At 45.8% G+C, this 19866-nt stretch overlaps 1 protein-coding gene across 1 annotated transcript in view; it reads left to right on the top strand.

Moving 5' to 3' along the window:
• VPS41 (VPS41 subunit of HOPS complex) overlaps positions 1-19866 on the top strand; it is a 769622-nt gene that overhangs the window by 619749 nt on the left and 130007 nt on the right. Inside the window, exon 23 of the mRNA XM_069215796.1 lies at positions 6480-6534. Coding sequence (XP_069071897.1) covers positions 6480-6534 — 55 coding nt within the window. The remainder of the gene's footprint in view (positions 1-6479; positions 6535-19866) is intronic.

The following is a 19866-nucleotide window of genomic DNA, read 5'->3' as shown; positions in this document are numbered from 1 at the left end:
AACAATAAACAGCTGTTAGGTAGTGCTAAGGAACCTCTTGGGTAAACATGCAGATTACAAAATATGCATATAATAACTCTCCTTGGACTATGTCAGAGCCAAAGAAGGGAAGAATGTGCAGAAGTGAACCATCTCTTGATAGGGTCCCCCTGTGCAGTAATATTTGATATGAATTGGCCAAGAAATAGCCCCCTGAAGGCTTGCAGGTTCATTCTACCACAGCCAAGGCTGTGATCACTATGTTAGCGCACAGTGTTCCTCTCCTGGATATTTGTCAGGCGGCAACCTGGGCATCATGGCACAGGCTCACAAAACATTACTGCATGGATAGTCAGGTCTGCCGTGAAGGGCCGTTTGCCCGTTCAGTCCTGCAGTACTTTTTGGTCTGATCAGGTTCACAGACCCACCTCCAGGGGGTATCTAGTCTAAGGTAATGAATCTGTGGCTAGAAGTCTCTCTGAGATTAATAATTTACTTACCTTTGGTAATTCCATATCTGGTAGAGATTCCTTACTGATCCTCCTCTCTCTGCAAACCAGTTAGGGTGTAAATGTCACCCTTTTCATGACCTTAATTGTTTTCCCACCCCTGATCAGTTCTCATCGTTGCTCTTTGCTCCTGCCGTGGAACGTCGCAAAAGTAACTTGCGTCAGTACGCCAAGGTAAAGCCTGTATAGTTACTTTTGTGACTTTCCACACCAGGAGCATAAAGCGCCAATGCAGACACAGAGCCGAACAACACCACCTACTAGCATGCATGGGTAGTGCTTTAAAATCGTCTGGATTCAGTCTGATGCCTGGTTATATTCTGAGGTAAGGAATCTGTGTCTAGCTAGAGTCTCTTCCAGATAAGTTGTTACTGAAAGTAAATGACTTTTTATTGTTATTGCCTGTCATTACATAAAGTACGAGTGGTTGCTGGAACACAGTAGTGCATCGAGTTGTAGGTACCCTAGAAAGCACAAAATTGCCCCCTCTAGGAAGGATCAAATGTGGAAAACATTTGATATAGAAGTCCTAATGAGCAGGTAGGAACTACTTCTCTTGGAAAGGACTTAACATCTTGATAAATTTCCCAAGAAAGGTAAGCCTTCAATATTGTGCAGCAGAAATTTCTTGAAGAACTTTACTTTGTAATAAAAGAGTGGGTGTAAACAGCATTTTCATAGTCTGAATGTTCAGAGCACTCTCCCTGTCTCTGCATTTCACAAAGTGAAGGACGGCCAATGGAGAATCTGTGTACATAGTTAATAAAAGAAGGGGTCTAGGACTTCGTTTGACAAGGCCCCCTGATCAGAACACCATTTTCCATCTTTTCCAGCAGGCGATTAGTGTGGATTTTATGATGCCACAGTGTGATCGCAAGGTCATAAAGCTTTGACTAATAAGCTTTGTGTCTGGGTCTCGTAGACATTGAAATGGATGATCATTCCATCTTCTACATCTCACTTTTGCCTCTCGACTTCAGTCCACTGTCTGCCCCTTTTCTAAATTTATCACAGATACTGGTGAGTTGGACTGCAATATTATCCATTTCATGAGTTCTTTATTACCAACTTGAATGGAAGTCAAACTGTCAGGCTGCATTTGATTCCATGGGGAACACTGACTGGTTATTGAATAACTAGCTGAAAAGTAATGGCTGCTTGCTGCATAATTGCTGTCAGTATCCATCATTCTTACGGTAAATTTATACAGAGCCTGAACTTCTTTGCATTTATATTTTACCCTTGCTAGAACTGTAGTGAGTAAAGACTATAAATGATGAGATATCATTCCACACAGATTGTGGCTACTGCTTCCGAGAATAACATTGTTGTAGCTTGCAGGAGGTGGTGTGTTCTTGTACCTCCAAGATGCAATGTACTCTTTCCTCTCGTCTTGAATCCAGGGATAGTTATCCCCGTGATGGAGCCAGAAACCATCCACAATTTAAACCTCAGTTTTGAGCTGGTTTGAAAAAATGGTAATGTTTACCATATCCAATAAGTAATGTTCCTGCCGGGTGGTGGATTAGGCAGTGTGGTAAATAGCCCTGTTCTTAGATTTACAGTGAAGCAGGATCCATAACATGCAGAATTTATGTTTACACCATCAATTTCCATATTTTACCATTTTTCTTGACTCTTTCCTCTGCCAAATCGTCCAGTTTTTCCCTAGTACAAATCTGGCTGGAGAAAATTGTTGAGATGCAGAAGTTACCACTTATGATAAACACCCCATCCTGAGATAAACATGTCATAAGGTAATTTTTCATATAACTCGGAAGCCTGATCCCTGAGCAAACTTTTATTTTCATTGGGATTGGAAATTACCACATAACCACCAAAGTGCTATAGAAGGGCCAAATAGCAGAATAAAAAAAAATGCACAGTGTGTGGCAGTGAGTAGAAGGTGGCTTATGGTGAGTTACAAATAATCTTGAGTGTCCGAAATCATGCTTAGTGATAGTGACAACATAATGTTTGAAGTCTAACTAGAATTAAATAGGTTTGTTTCTATTCAGAGGTGCTCACTGTCTCTCCCAGTGGTTGTAGTTACAGTGTACAGTGGCAACCGTTGAACCAAATTGACGTTTCAAGAGTTATCACTATGATGATGATAATGATTCCACAGAGAGTCATCAGCACCCTGGTCTAATGGCACTTTGACAAACTGAAGACATGTCAACTGGGTCCTTAATTTAAAGAAGGTAATAACTGCGTAAAAGGCAAAGTAGACGAAGGGTGACTTCAGGCCACATGGGTTCCATTGATCCGAGGAGAAGGTAGACCTATGTGACGGCACCAGGTTCCTCTGACATTGGAGGATAATACCAGTTGCTAGGTACTGCAATCCACAGGCCTTGCTTCATTCATTGTGAAAAATAGGGACTGGTCAGAAGGGTCGGAGGAAAGATAGAACAGCCATCACCATCGCTTTCAGCTGTGTTACAAACCTGTTTATGACATGTCAGCGACTTAGCAGCACCTGTCTACTTTAGGCACACAGTTTGTCACCGTCTTTCAAAAGCAGCTGCGGTAGATCTTGCATCGCACAGTCACATCCATTCTTCAGTAAGCAAGCAACAGCAGTACACGAGTCATCATCTTCATCTTTGTGGTATCTGGAAGTCCAGGTTCCCCAGCATGCCACCATCTGGTAGGCAGAAGCAAGGGCGAGTGACAATCTCTCTAATCTACCATAGATGGCTCACTGTCAAAAGACAATGATCCCGAGCCGCAGCTAATTTTTTGTGCTCACTTGCTTATTTGAAATCCTCGCCAGTGCCTGATGAATAGTGGAAGCGCTTCATCAAAGGAAAGCCCAAAAACATGTATTCACTACTTTGGGCCCAGTACAGAATTGCATGCAAGAGCAGTATAGAAAGAAGAGAGATTAAGATAAATAAAAAATTTTTTATAAAAAGCTAAGTGGATAGAAAGGGAGCATCCTCTTCAGTCTTGTTCTGTGTGTGGTCAACCTTGTGTAGAAATTAAGGAGCATCAAAAATGTATCAACAACACCCATTTACAGCTGGGGCCTTCTTATGATTGACAGAAGAGCTCTGTGAAAGTTTGAGTAAGAAGTCCCTTCTAAAAACAGGTACTTTTTTATTTCAGCTTAATGAAAAGTAGCATATCATGGGAGTTGTACAAGTGAAGGAGGACAATCCATTGCCTTAATTTCAAATAAATGAGAAAGAGACGTCAAGGGTATTGACCCCAAACTAACCACCTGATCTATCATTCGTAGTGGTTTGTTACATTGTGCTCATAGGTTCCTCTTTAAGGCACAGAGGATTAGTGTGACTTGTTCTTAAGCATGGTGGTGAGGATGTGGGAGTAAAGCAGCTTGACTACCTTCCAATTTCCAATAACCTGAGAATGTGTGCACTAGACCGTCCTTCGGAGAGGGGAGGAGAGAGACGTTATCTGGATGGTAAATACGTTCTTCCTGTATGATATCATGACATAATAGGGTAGTCCACACTCAGGAGTGAATTCAAAGACAGATGTCTTAAGGGAGTTCCCTGCTTTCTGAAACTGGAATGTGTTTCCTTTTTTTTAGACCTTACCCCACTCTATTAGTGGCATTCTTCATCATAGGGTTTTATCCTGGTCCCTAAACACCGGGATTAACTCACTCGTTTTCCAGGAAGTGCTTTAGATTGTGTTACAGATGGTGCCTTCGAAAAGAATAAAAATACCTTGAGCCAAGGAATTCCTTTAATAATGGTTTTTCGGGTATACCTAAAAGCCAAAGTGGGGGTAAGAAGGAAATGTAATGGCCCTTTTATCCTGCTAGTTTATTTACATGTTTCAGCACACAGTCTAGTGGAGTCTTCAATACAAGTGAGATGCCCTGGGGTCTACTTCATGCCTGTTTGTCTACTCAAAAGGAACAAACAACATGCAACAAATAAATATGCACTGTAAGGGTTTACTCGCCCAACTGTAGATGAAATGTATTTTGATTACCTATTTGTGAACCGCATAATGCAACATGGGGGAGGGACATACCCCTGTAGTCACACAATCATCAACAGTGCCATGTCCCCAAATTACCTAATGCACCCCTTTTCTCCTTCCGGCTGTGAACTTCTCTGGGTCCAGGTGTTTCATAAACTAGAGAGACAACAACAGGCATCATTGGCAGGACACCTTGACTAGAGCTTCCAGACTCACATCCATCACATCAACAAGTGAGAGATGAATAGGTACAGTGGAGTCTTGTGGCTCTTGTGCTACCCAGAGAATCATTAGTTAAAAATGGAAGCAAGCCATATGAGGCACATATTTTAGGAGGTCTATCTCCCTATCCCTACCTGAGAGGGTTATTGGTTATTTGATTAAAGTATAATGAGGGCATGGACCTGTCTTCTAAATACCGTGTTTGTGACCAATTTAGAGATAATCAAACGTTGAAGCACGGTTGGAGAAGAACTAAAGAAGCTCTGTGCCAGCTCATGAAGGTATCTATCTCATAAATAAGCGCGGTGTGACTGTTGACGCATACGGACCAAACGGTTGCATGTTAGGCTAATAAATAACACATTATTACAGGAAATCTAAATGCTTTATTTTATTTTATTGAATGATATAAACAGATTCGAAAAAGCTACAGGCGTGGCCTTTTCTGGATAGTGTTCCCTTGTGTTGTGGTTATGTATAACTGAGAATTCAGCATCCTGTCGAACATTTAACAAACACCAGTTCGTGGACGTCGACCCTCGGCCTTGGAGACAGTTCTTTTGAATGCATGTTCAGTTAAGAAAACACCGCTCTACCTCAGCAGTCCGCATTCTTTAGGTAAACAGTCAGTGGAAAGGTGTTTAGAAGGGCACGAGCACTAAAGTAGGACGCTGCTCCTGCTTTCATTTCCACTGGACCCTCTGGCATGCGGCGTGAGATGGAGGAATGCATTCCACCTCCTGCACCGCTGCTGCCCTTTCCCTCTCACAGCGGTTGCAGCAGACCCTCTTGACATGTGCCCAACACGTCCTCCCTGCCTATCAAACTGTTATGACATTTTTACACAGATCTGTTTCTCTGCATGCTAAGCAAGTGTCCCGTTTATGGAAAAAAACAACATATACTGTGCATCCGGAGAGTATGACCTGCTCAGCATCTCCCCTTTGCCCTGGATCATGTCTCTAAACATTTCTTAGATCATGACTGTTAAAATATGCACATTTAAAGGGGACCACCGAATTTGTTTTCTCTGTTTTATTGTGTGATTACCGGAAAACACCAATATTTACTATGTGTGAACAGGATATATTGTTGTCAATTCTATGTAGCAATGTCTCTGAAACTGCACCTTAGCACAATCGTGTCTCGACATGTTATAGTGTAGCCCTGTCTCAACACTGTCATTTCGGAGCCCTGCTTCTTTATGTAAAGGCCGTCCCGATTTTTGGTTTAAAAAATATGGTCCCCTGCCCTTAAAGGAGGTGGAGGTCAGCTGAAATATTTCAGTAAAAGGGATCTACAAGTTACATTTACTCATAATTCCTCATTCCTGCAGCCATAAACAGGACCTCTGCACACCTTCCTTGAGTCATAATTCAGACATCTCTCCAGTTGTTAGCAGATGCAAACATTTGTGCGTTCACTTTTCTTTGGTGCCACCTCCCGAGTGCAGCAAGTGTTTGTTTTAGTTGTTCCAGATCTACTTTCCCGCTGTGTAGGATTAATCTAGGTGGATTGGACAGCAGAAATATAGGGTCCATAGAGGTAAGCTTATGAGTACGTTTTGTTTCCAGCGGCATATGCAATCTGTGTGAGAAAAGAACCAAAGTAAAACATACTATATGTCCTGTGCAGGACTATCATTTGCGGTGGATTGATTTTGATGTTGCTTTAAACATTCCTTTAAGTGTTGTGACAAAATATTGAATGTCCCCGCAGCATTCCAATTTATTGTATGGCACTGTCATTTTGCTACATAGATGGAATTCTCAATTAATATTTTTTCCACTCTTTCTTTTCTTAAAGGCCCTCGAGATCTGTCAGCAAAGAAACTTCGTGGAAGAGACTGTATTTCTTTTGAGTAAGTAGCATTCGGCAGGTTTAAATACAATTGTCTCATGCACATCCGATAAATTATGGCGGATAAACTATGCTCAAGGTCTTATGTAAACATACTTGAACCGCAGTTTTTCCGTTTTGCCTTTCCTGACATTTCATTTTTTTGATTGGCCTTTCACTTTAGGAATAGGCACATCGGAGAAAATTAAAGATGCATTTGAGTTTCTATAGCTATTGCCGCACACCTTCATAACACCTTAAACTTTCACTAGCATTGCTGGCGAAATTTAGATCTCGCCAGAGATTATTTTACATTTGGTATCCATTGCGGTTACACACTATGGTGAAGCCGTCAGCATTTTTGGCAGTCACGGTTCTGTCTATAGCCCTTCAATGGATGTCCTTTTGCGGTACACATTTACTCTGTCTCTGAATTGTACGCATTTTCAGTTCCTTTTTTTCAAATTAGCATTATTCCACTTGTCAAAACCATTTACTTCAGTGGACATAGTCCCTTCACGTTGCCCTACCTTTATCTTCTCCTAACGCAAGGGTCTTATCCAGGTTCCCTGCATATTGACTTTTATTAGACATTTAGGCCCCAGTTCATGGAGGTTTTGTTGTGGACTTACTCTGGTAGTACTTCTGACTTTCTCCTGTATTCCAGTAGTAGGCCAGACCCATTCCCAGCAAACTCCTGGATTTCATAAGTAAAACAGCAGTCCCATAACAATAAGTCATAGCTACCTATAACTTTATAAACCAGACCTATAATCTTAAGCATGAAAGTGATTGCACGAGTGCACTAACAAAGTTGAAGAAGATTTTAAACATTAAATAATTGCCAGGTGAACAGTAAATGTCATCCTTCTAAAATAGAAGAAGATCTTTATTTCTTCTCTTGTGATTAAATCGTTTGTCCTCATAATTTATTCCTTGAAGTTATATCATGTGGGGGTTCTCTTCCGATGGATGCTTCCAACCGCAGATTCCACACCCTTTGATTCTCCCCAGGAGCCACACTGGATCTGGAAACTCTCGCAGTAGCTCTTGAACAGCCGGTGATGCTATTGGCCTCTGTCACGATTCCATCCTGCCTCAGGACATGAAGACGCAGAACTGCACATAGATGCCACCATTGTTACGCTGCTGTCACTTCCTCTTTTTCATGCCCTTCGGTGCAGGGATGGGAGTCTCCTAATTTTGTGTATTTTAACCAAGACCATTTTATTTCTTTAAAATTATTTTGACAGTGTGCGTGGACGTCTCGGGGTGCTGTAACGTGTTCCATCATTCAATCTAAATTAACCACAGAGCAGGAAGCCAGTCTCTGTTGTTGAACACAAGAAGCATGGGTCGGTACCGATCGGAATAACAAAGACAACATCAGTTTAGATCACCCTCATCAGGTAAGTCGGAGGTGAATTTGAGGGGCAAGGAAGAAGCACAGAAAAAGTAAACAAAGCTCTTCGACATGCAGACACTACTGTTCCATGAAGAGGACACGCAGTTGGTGTTCACGGAAACTGACTCCAGCTTCTCTTTCTTTATCAGATACAAAGCCAGATCTGGAGCTGATTCATCCTGTGTTTCCCATGCATTGTCCGCTCTACAACAGGTTGTACTCTCCAAAGGGGCCACAGTACACTTTTTTTTAATTAATTACAGCTCCCTTTGCGCCCCACGGTCCGTCTATCATTGTGCTAATTAAATGCTGTTTGTATTTTTGAATGTTATGGCCACGTTTTTTGGGTCATGGCATCTGGGAATTTTCCTTACCTGCCTTAGGACCTGCATATTATTTTATCCCAGATGTTTCAGGATGGACAAGACTGAGCCAAATTCTTCAACATGAATTGGAAGGGTGGATACTACATACTCAGTAGTTTGTGCCATGAGCACCATTGTAAATTATTAGATGTCACACCTGGATGCGCTTCTCTAGATTTTCTGGAAAAACCCAGGAATGCCTTCTGATGGGGCTTGTGGTTTTGTCAAGAAGGTGATATGTGGCCCTGGACCATTTAAACAATAGCAATGGCTCGCTCCTTGAGATGACCCCCGGCTTGCCAGTTCACCAACAGTACAGAGGTTATTCTAGAGCAGTGATACTCATAGTACGGCCCGGGGGCCACAAGCGGCCCTCCTGACCTTTGCATGCGGCCCAGCGGCACTGGGCTGCTCTTAACTAGACTCAGCACTAACATTAAAAACATGTAAATAAACAGGCAAGCATTTATTTAAGGTGAGTTGAAGGTAAAGAAAATAGATAACAGAGGGGTTCTTTACACTGTAACATCAGAAACACCTTCATTTTTAAAGACATATTTGAAGCAAAAATGTAAAAGCACAATCAAGTCTGCTCCAAATTCAAAAAGTGTATTTCATTAACATGCAGAAACGTCACCTTAGTACACCAGATTATATGAGTGCATTGAAGAAATATATTTTTTCAAAGTGATAATTTTCTAACCTGAATTTAGAAACATTCACTCCCCCATTCCCCACCCCGACAACAATTCCTTTGGTAAGCTAAGAGGCAAGTCAGCTATGTGCACTCTTTGGGTGGCATAGGTTTCAATAATACAGAAACACTATAGTTTATTAAATCAAATACAAAAAGGTTTTGTGCAGCACACATCATGAAGTTATGTGAGGTCCTCATATGTGATAATGAACAAAAAGCAGGGAAAGTGAAATAAAACATTTGCTTAGGATCACACAGTTTAGTTAAGGGGAGAAGCTGTGATTATTCCCAAGTTTATGGTTTCATGTTGTGCTATTCAGACACTAGAAGGGTTTCTTACACCCACTTTACTGCCAACCCCCGACTGCCACCCTGGTGCCATCAGTGCGGCCCTCGGTATCATCAAAGACCAAACTCTGCGGCCCCTGTGAAAATGTTTGCAAGTACCCATGTTCTAGAGGCATTGTGTTAGATCTGTCAGCTTTAGGGTCATCTTCCCCCATTCTTTTTGTCTTTCTCCTCCATATTTTCTAATCTTGTTTTTGTTGGCCTTAGGACTCTGTGCACTTTGCCACTGCTAAGCAGTGCTAACGTTTGTGTGCTCACTCCTTCAAACCAGGTAACAATGGTTTATCCCCAACTGGCATATTTAATTTACTTTAAAGTCTGCAGTAAAGTGGTACTGCATGCTCCCAGGGCCAGTAAAGTAAATGCTACTACTGGGCCTGCAGTACTAATTGTGCACCCTACTTAAGTAACCCTTTAGATATGTCTCTGGCTTGACATTGCAGCCTGTTTGTGCAGGTTTTTAACTGTTGTTTCGATCTGGCAAAATAAACCTTTTGCAAGGCCCAAACCTTCCTTACCTGATAGAGACTTCTATCCGTAGAGTCCTTACCTTTGAATTCTCCCCAGGCATCAGACTGGATCCGTAAGATTTCTCGTGAGCACCCCTGCTCTCCAGTAGGTGGCATTGGTCAGTACGGCACAGCACCATCTGCGCTGCAAGTGACATCACTTCACCTATGTAGGTGCCACCTCAGTGTGCCACTAGACACAGACTATTACTTAATTACACACAGTGGGAACACTGTTCAACCCCACCTCTGCGGAGCCCAAAACGTTATTCAGAAAGGTTTACTTATTTTTCTGGGCATGACACAAAATATCCTGAGTCATATTATTTCAAATTACCTCCTTCCAAAATTAGGAAAATTTTGCTAATAGATACAAAGCCGATTTATTCAGACTCCTCTGTTTCCCGTCTTTCAGTTGAAGGTTATGAATACTGAAAGAACACTGTTGATTTAAAGAGTGTGTGGGGAACACAAGATTGGCAAATACAGGGTAGGGAAGCTTTATTTAGAGCATGCCTGATTCCTGTGTAAATTATCTTTTTAAATGACACCATTTAACAGACATGTGGGGTTAGCAAAATTGAAAGAAATGAACACGCCCAGTATCACCACACCGGCGAAGTTCAATGATTGGCAATTCTTCCTGAATGTTATAGAGGAAGAGCTAGATGCAAAGGCTCAGGATGGTACCTATAATTCTTCATTTTCTAGTCCTGGCAGGTGGTTTATTTGGCCACTAGACACCAATGGATATCAGGCATGTTTTTTGGATTCCTCAGGGGGTTTCAACATTAGCCGGCCAGATCCTCGCTTTGTCTTGGGTCAACACACGGGTATAGTTACAACATACAGTATGGGTAAAATGTGCCAACAATGGGTACAGTCTAACACATTAGTCACAGTTGAAGAACATCTTAACACTCTTTCTGAAGATGTAGACTTGCAGGACTTTTGCTAGGTCCTAGAAAGCCGCGCTCTAAAAGATTCATATATGCTATGTATATCAAGATCTGGAAGCTTTCTCAGATAGAAGCTGCTGCAAGTTTAAGGCAAATAGATAAGGAAAACTTAGGAAAAGCTTTAGCTGTTGTCGATAATTGCATGAATACTCTGTCCAACAGGATTTACTCCCTGACAAACATAGTGTCATCTGCGATAGATATCATTCAGACAGACATGTCCCTTTTATATCATGGGCAAAGTCAGTTGCATTCCATCATGCAGCTAGGTTGGACGTTACAGACTTTGAACAATGGCCGAATTCCATGGAAATACATTAACAGTAGTGAATTGTTTACTGCTTTTAATTTATCCAGAGAACAGCAGACAATGGCTAAAAGGGAAGCACGTTTCACCATGCTTTATATGGACAGGTTAGAAAAGTTGCCTTTCACAGTTGCAGAGTCCTTCAACAATATGGCTCCTACATGGCATTATTAATCTGCCCATTTCCACTTTTCGTTTTTCGAAATGCCTGAAACATCTTGCCGTGGACAGGTACGAGAGACTAGGTGATAGCTATATTAAAGAAGAGTGGGAGTTGCCCTTTTGATTATAAATGTCTGAACGGCAAAACAGAGGTCTTTCTTAGCGGAAGCAAATGTGAGACTACTGTTAGTCATTCATGATCTGCAAGCAGGTGTCCCTTCATGGCCTTTACAATGCGGGGGATCACAAACTTGGCCTGTTTTCTGAAGGGTACTCCCGTCCCTTTGATTCAACCAGCATTTAATGTACTTTCTAATGGAAGTTATGTGATGCTGAGCGACCAAAGCTGTTGCGGTATGCGACCAGGAATTGCTGATGCTATTTTCAGTCTCTAAGGTCATTACGTGTTGTGGACAAGTTTTATTCCCCCCCACACGTGAGATAAAAGTATTAGAAATGTGGCCTCACATTGATACTGTTAATGTAAATTATGACAAGCTGAGCAGACTAAAGGTGCTACTGTTTCAAAAACAAGTTGCGTTGACAGCTAGAGAGATGTTTGCTCTCCAGATAGCGATATCATCAGCCAATATACAATCCCTATTAAATACCAACTTTACCAAGTACTTTGGAGAGCTGGAATTCAGAATTTTCAACGCCTTGAGCACTGCTGGGATTGTCCATTTCTTTAAGGCTGTTGGGTCTGGATTCGTGTCCATCTTCCAGACTGTATTCAGACTCATCCCATCGGCCACCCATTCACTCATTTCAAGTGTGTTTGGCGGCTTTCCTATTACTTTGACATTGATTGGTGGAATACTGCTGCTATTTCTTCTGATTCACACTGGTTGTGTGTAGGAAAATGCCACTGTTGGCATGGCTACCCCCTAACATTTTGCCTTTTGTTGATGCCAGCTTTGATTGAAAGTGTGCTGGGATCCTCTACAATTGACACAGCCCTAGCACACAGTTAAGTCCCCGGTAAAAGGTACCCCTGGTACCAAGGTCCCTGTGGCCAGGCAAGGTCTCTAAGGGCTGCAGCATCTATTATGCCACCCCTCACTCAGCACATGCACACTGCCTCACAGCTTGTGTGTGCTGGTGGGGAGAAAAAGACTAAGTCGACATGGCACTCCCCTCAGAGTGCCATGCCCACAACCGACTGCCTGTGGCATAGGTAAGTCATCCCTCTACAAGGCCTTACAGCCCTAAGGCAGGGTGCACTATACCACCGGTGAGGGCATAGCTGCATGAGCACTATGCCTCTACAGTGTATAAGTCAATTCTTAGACATTGTAAGTGCAGGGTAACCATACTGAATATATGGTCTGGGAGTTTGTCAAAAACAAACTCCACAGTTCTATAATGGCAACACTGAATACTGAGAAGTTTGGTATCAAACGTCTCAGCACAATAAACCCACACTGATTCTAGTGTGGGATTTATTGAGAAATCCACACAGAGGGCATCTTAGAGATGCTCCCTGCATGCCAGCTCTACTGTTAGTGTGTGACTGACCGGTCTGTGCCAGCCTGCCACTTCCAGACGAGTTTCTGACCACATGGGGTGAGTGCCTTTGTGCACTCTGTGGTCAGAAACAAAGCCTGGGTGGAGGTGCTTCACACCTCCCCATGCAGGAACTGTAACACCTGGCAGTGAACATTAAAGGCTGAGCCTGGTGTTACAGCGCCCCAGGGCACTCCAGCTAGTGGAGATGCCTGCCCCTGGACACAGTCCCCACTTTTGGCGGCAAGTCCGGTGAAAAAATGAGAACAACAAGGAGGAGTCACCCCATCATCCAGGGAGGACCCCCTGGTGACTCCGAGGACGTGTCCACCCTGGGCTGACCTCTCTGCACCACCACCATGACACCTGCAGAGGGAATCCCGAGGACCCTCTGACCGCGACTGCCCGGGACGAAGATATCAGACTCCTGGAGAAGCATTGCACCCGCTGCCCCCAGGCCTGTGAGAAACTGACCACCGGTGAAGCAGTGACCAGCAGGCGGCCCTCACCCTTTCCCAGTTGGTGGCTGGCCTGAGAAGCCCCCCTGTGCCTTGCCTGCGATGTCTGAGTGACCCCCGGTTGCCTCCATTGAATCCTATTGCAAACCCGACGCCCTGTTTGCCCACTGCACCCAGCCGCCACTGTGCCGCTGAGGGTGTATTTTGTGTGCCTTCTTTGGGCTCCCCACCCCCAGTGCTCTGCTAAACCCCTCTTCTCTGCCCCCCAAAGATGTGGGTACTTACATGCCAGCAGACCAGAACAGGAGCATCCCCTGTCTTCTTAGGCGCCCATGTTATTTTGGCTCCTCTTTGACCTCTGCACCTGACCGGCCCTGTGTTGCTGGCGCTGGGTGTTTGGGGTTGACTTGAACCCCCAACGGTGGGCTACCTATGCCCCGGAGACTGAACTTGTAAGTGCTTTACTTACCATATTAACGAAACTGTACTTACCTCCCCCCAGTAACTGTTGAATTTTACACGGTGTCCACTTTTAAAATAGCTTATTGCCATTTTATGTAAAACTGTGTACATTACTGTTTTGGTTCAAAGTTCTAACTATACCTATGCAAAGTACCTCACATTTAATGTACTTACCTGCAATCTGAATTTTGTGGTTCTAAAAATAAATTAAGAATGGGATATTTTTCTCTATAAAAACCTATTGGCCTGGAGTTAAGTCATTGAGTGTGTGTTCTCATTTATTGCTTGATTGTGTACAACAAATGCTTAACACTACCCTCTGATAAGGCCAGCTGCTCGACCATACTACCACAAATAGAGCATTTGTATTATCTATTATTGCTTCTGTCAAGCCTCTTGGGGAACCCCTAGACTCTGCACACTATGGGGGTCATTCCGACCTCGGCGGTCTTTTCAATAGACCGCCGAGGGACCGGCGTACGGAAGACCGCCAGTGCTGGCGGTCTTCCGCATGGGCCATTCTGACTGTTGGCAGCGCTCCGCCCGTTTCCGGACGAAGAGCCGCCATCAGCCATACTGGTGGCAGGCGGGGAAGTGGAGGTAGCTCCACCTCCACCGCCACGCCAACAGAACACCGTCCAGCGAATCACGACCTGTGATTCGCTGTGGCGGTGTTCTGTTGGCGTGGCGGTGTCGGCGGAGCTGCCCGTTCCCTCCCGGAGGATCACCAGGAACAGGTAAGGTGATCGTCCGCTAGGGAAGGGGGGTGGGGGGGGTGTTGTGAGTTGTGTGCGTGCATGGGGGTGTGCGTGTGTGTATATTGAGGGGGCGTGTGAATGCGTGCATGAATGCGGGGGTGTGTGTGTATGTGCATGAATGCGTGCATGAATGCAGGGGGTTGTGTGTATGTGCATGAATGCGTGCATGAATGCGGGGGGGGGGTGTGTATGTGCATGAATGCGTGCCTGTATGTGTGTATGTGTGTATGTGTGTGTATATGTTGGGGATCGGGGTGGGGACGGGGGTCCTGCAACCTTTTGGGGGTGGCAGGGGTGGTGGGGGGGGGGTAGGGGAGGGAGTCGGGGTGGGGGTTGGGGGTGGGGGAGACCCCTATCAGTGCCAGGGAAGGGATTCCCTGGCACTGATAGTGCTTACTGCCATGGATTGCATGGCGGTCCCCAACCGCATGAAATCCATGGCGGTAAGCCGGGGTCAGGTGGGTTGGAATACCGCCGGCGGTATGTGACGACCGCCGGGCTGGAGACCCAGGTCTCCAGCCCGGCGGTCGTTACCGCCGTGGCGGTCGGAACGGTGAAAAGCGGCGGCTGACCATGGCGGTAACCGCCATGGTCAGAATACATGAAAAAAGACCGCCAGCCTGTTGGCGGTCTTAACGCCGCTTCACTGCCGAACGCCAGGGTCAGAATGACCCCCTATATCTCATTTTGATATAGTATATACAGAGCCAGCTTCCTACATTGTGTCTTTCCAGCTATGCAAAGCAATGGAGCCACTGCGAACAGCTCAACTGTGCCGTGAACGCATGGTTCAGATCTTTGATGCTTCCTTGCTGGTGGAATTGGAGGGTGATTGGTCATTGTCATTCAGATCACTCCTATGGTGTGTACAACCAGTCTTTCACTATGTGTGGTGTCTCTTCAAACACTTGCCTACAGTGTGTCTTGCCCTTATGCCAGTGCCTCCTGTGGACCAAGAACTGCTGATGTCTCAGATGAGGGTTCATTCACGGTTGTGCCCCTTGAGTCTAAGGCTGATCCGCAAAGCCACATATGAGCCTTCCTTGCTGAACAAGTTGGCTCTTTGCACTATGGAGGATAGCACTACTGCAGGTGGAGACTACTTCACACTACTGCTCCGTGGATCCGTCTGTCCATCCTGTGATCGATCTAACATCTGACGATATGGCCTCATTCTTGAGTTCCTTTCCATTTAATGACTTCGGAGATGCTCTTTAAGATCATGACTATTGTTAAACGATTTCTTGATTTGCTTTTCACACCAAATGTAAAGTATACATTTATTGCCCCTACTTGGGCCTGCTGTGCTTTGTCATGGTCGACATTATGGGGGTCATTACAACCCTGGCGGTCAAAGACCGCCAGGGCTGTTTTGGCGATTGCACCGCCAACAGGCTGGCGGTGCAATCTTGCGTATTTTGACTGCCACATTTGCCCCGGCGGTGATAATCCGCCAGGGCAGCGCTGCTTGCAGCGCTTCCCAGGGGATTACGAGTCCCCCATCGCCAGCCTTTTCCTGGCGGTTTGAACCACCAGGAAAAGGCTGGCGGTACGGGGAGTCGCGGGGCCCCCTGACAGGGCCCCATTCAGCTTTTCACTGTCTGCATAGCAGACAGTGAAAAGCGCGACGGGTGCAACTGCACCGGTCGCACGGCCGCAACACTGCCTGCTCCATTTGGAGCCGGCTCCTGTGTTGCGGCCGAGATCCCCGCTGGGCCGGCGGGCGGAAACAAGGTTTCCGCCCGCCGGCCCAGCGGGGATCTCAAAATGACCGCGGCGGGAGTGTGGCTGCATTGGCGGCCGCCTGGCGGTCAGATCTTGGCGGGCGGCTGAAGCCGCCCGCCAAGGTCATAATGAGGGCCTATGGGGGTCATTCTGACCCTGGCAGTCTTGGACCGCCAGGGCCAATGACCGCGGAAGCACCGCCAACAGGCTGGCGGTGCTTCCTGGGCCATTCTGACCGCGGCGGTAAAGCCGCGGTCAGAAAAGGGGAACCGGCGGTTTCCCGCCGGTTTACCCCTGGCTCAGGGAATGCCGCCATGGGGATTCCGAACCCCTTCCCGCCATCCCGTTCTTGGTGGTTTTTACCGCCAGGAACAGGATGGCGGGAACGGGTGTCGTGGGGCCCCTGGGGGCCCCTGCACTGCCCATGCCACTGGCATGGGCAGTGCTGGGGCCCCCTAACAGGGCCCCATAATGATTTTCAGTGTCTGCAAAGCAGACACTGAAAATCGCGACGGGTGCCACTGCACCCGTCGCACCCCAGCAACTCCGCCGGCTCCATTCGGAGCCGGCTTCATCGTTGCTGGGTCTTTCCCGCTGGGCGGGCGGGCGGCCTTTTGGCGGTCGCCCGCCCGCCCAGTGGGAAAGTCAGAATGCGGTGCGGTCTTTTGGCGGTCTCCGCCTGGCGGGCGGCGCCCGCCGGGGTCAGAATGACCCCCTATGTCTCTTCGTATGTTTTTAGATATTGATTTGAACACGTTTTTAGAAATGTTTTTTTAGCTAGTTTTCATGCTTTTTAGCTTTTAGTCCAGAGCATTTTTAGCATTTGGATTAATTCACCTTCGGTGGCTTTGAGTCATGGCGTCTTACTTGTTACGGAAATGGGGAGGGTGTAGTGAATCCTAGTTTGTTTTAATGGGATACAGGAGTTAGCTTAGCCTTTGACTTGCAGACTTGTGTCCCCGACACCCAGTGACTTTTAGCCTACTTAGCTTGCTCTATTTAAGCACATTTATTTAATTAAATATTGTAAGATGGCTGCCTTGTTTTTAGTTAGGCCCATGTTTCAGTTTGCATTATCAGTGCCACCGCGCTAAGGCATCAATATCAAGCGACAAATATAAACAAACTGTAGGTGTTCACTTTAGGTACTTTCCCTCTTCACACTTCTGAGGGAATTGTTTAAATTAATTACCGTCCCAAGCATGCATTGTATTGTTTGGGAACAAACCTACGTCTGGGGTCCAAGTAGATCTGTATAAATACTCCTCACTTAAACAGATAGTCAGAGGGATTCTGTCCAGATGCCATCGCTGCTATCGATGCTGCACGGCGCCTTGATGCTGACCCAGTCTTTGTGTCCCTACGGAGTCTGAGCTAGAGACCTCATTCCAAGGTAACAAGGGTTGGGGGCTCATCTCATGGACATGGCATTGGCAGATTAGGTTTAACATACTTAGCTCACTTTTAGGTTAGAGGTTAGGCCTATCATGCTAAGGTATTAGGACATATTACACACTTCATATCATTACATGTTATTGTAAAACGGTAGCAGTCTTGGTATTAATGACTCTTGTCTTTACCATTCTGTTTCTTGAACTGTTCATTTTCCTAATCATTGCAGCCCATGCAACTTATCACAGATTGCAGTTTTGCTAGGATAAAACCTATTGAAACCTTACTGCATCTTCTTCATTGCCTGCGTTTGAATGAGTCATGTTATTAATGTGAGAAAGGGGTAATCTCCCTTTAACCACGACACTCTCTGAGATGTCACATTCTTGAGACCATGCGTAAAGGCTGCCACAAATCCCCTTTTACTGTTTGGGTTTCTGGTGAGGGGCTGCTTGTGAGCCGGAAGTGTTGGGACAACAGTTGCGACTTGTTATAGGACTGGCATAGTCACCTGCAAACATAAGTACTGTCATCCTTAAACCAGCAGTCTTGCCTAGAGCAAGAGTCCAACTATGACAACATCAATTCTTTTCTTTCTGCGTCATCCAGCATAAATCCAAAAGAAGAGCTACCCCCTGTCACTTTTTGACAGGCCTTTTTGCAACTTTTGTCGCCGTTTTTTTAGGTCATCCTCCTGGTGTGTGAGAATGTCACCGAGAACAGGTTTTAAACTTTGTGGCGTCTGTCACAGCACCATGTTGGTGACAGGCCCACACCTCAAGTGTCTATGGTGTATGGAGCAAACCTTTTTCAGGCCCAATCCTTCCTTTTTAATACATATAAGTCAACCCTAGTGTAGGCCCTAAACAATCCACAGGGCAGGGTGAAATGTATTTAGGAAGTAGGACATGTACTTTTAAGTTTTACATTTCCTGATAATGAAAAACTCATAAATTCGTTTTTCACTATTGCGAGCCTCTGGGTCACATGAGTAGGTGTAGTTGGTAGTTGGTCTTTGTGTATTCCTCGTAGACAGCCACACACAATAGGGAGCTTAGGTGTGCCTGGATGGGCCATCGCTGGCAGGTTGAGAGGGTGGAGCTGGACACAGCACTACTTGAACCTGAATTGGCTGTGTCATGCATTCACATAGGCATATACAGCTTGTAGTTAGTCCGGAGCCAGGGCATGGGAGGCAGGAAACCTGTGCACATCAAAGGGAATTCTCTCGAAGTTTCAAAGAAAGCACCAGCCATAAATATTGTGCCTCAGACACCAACTCTTCAGTACACTTCAGGACCTGTGGAAGACTCTTCAAGGAAGAATGACTGCTGTGCTGATGAAAGGACTGCCACTCTGCTGGACCGCTGCCCTGCAGTGCTGACTTGTTGCCCTGCTTCCCTCTTGCCTTGGTGAAAAGGACTGGCCCTGCAACTTGAATGTAGGACCACCAGAGTGACTCCAAGGGTCAGTCTCTTGAACCTAGGATCTGGACTCTGCAACTGTGAGTCCTACCCTGCCAAGTGGTGCCGCCCCAGTCCTGGCCCTTGGAAGTGGGCCTTAAAGTGCTCTGCCAGCTCATCTGTGGATCCAGCAGAACTGACGCATATCCCCTGCATATCCTTTGCTGTGCAGCACAACCCGGAGCAAAACCAATGCATCTCCTCTGCTGCGTGGACTTTCCCGCGACTAGTACTTCGCATCGCAGTCCGCAGCCTCAACGGAGGCACCACTGCACAATGCATGCTCTGCGCAAGGCTCTCACATCACAAGCCCCTTGTTGACAACAACATTGACAATGATGCAGGACTTTGCATCAGAAGCCTGCAACTTCTTCAGATCCAGAGGGTGTGTGATGTATCCTTGACACAGGATTTCACATTGCATTCACCCCCTCGTCGACAGCCTCAGTGATGACTCAGGACTTCACACCGCATCCTTCACAGCTCCTCTGAACCATCGCTGCGTGACACTTCTCCCACTTGGACATTGCATTGCTTCGGCTGCATTAAGCATCCTCAACGCGACACCACACACTGCTCCGCAAAAAGTATTTAAGGTACTCATATTCATCGGGCCCAAGTGTGTCCCTGTAGCCCTCTCACACTCCATCGTGATCGGCCTGAACGAGTGACTTTGCCCCGGGGGGGGGGGGGGTGAGGTGGGCAATTATACTGTGCACAGGAGCCCCCATGCAAAAATTGGAACATGTCCCCAGAAGCATGTTGTTGAGGACCTCATTAAAGGGGAGCAGGGGCTCCGCAGAGCTGAACGTGGTTGAAACACCTCTTTTAGGACATT

This window comes from Pleurodeles waltl, chromosome 2_1, assembly GCF_031143425.1.
Source record: "Pleurodeles waltl isolate 20211129_DDA chromosome 2_1, aPleWal1.hap1.20221129, whole genome shotgun sequence".
NCBI classification, from domain to species: Eukaryota; Metazoa; Chordata; class Amphibia; order Caudata; family Salamandridae; genus Pleurodeles; species Pleurodeles waltl.
This window is presented reverse-complemented; position numbering and strand designations above follow the sequence as displayed.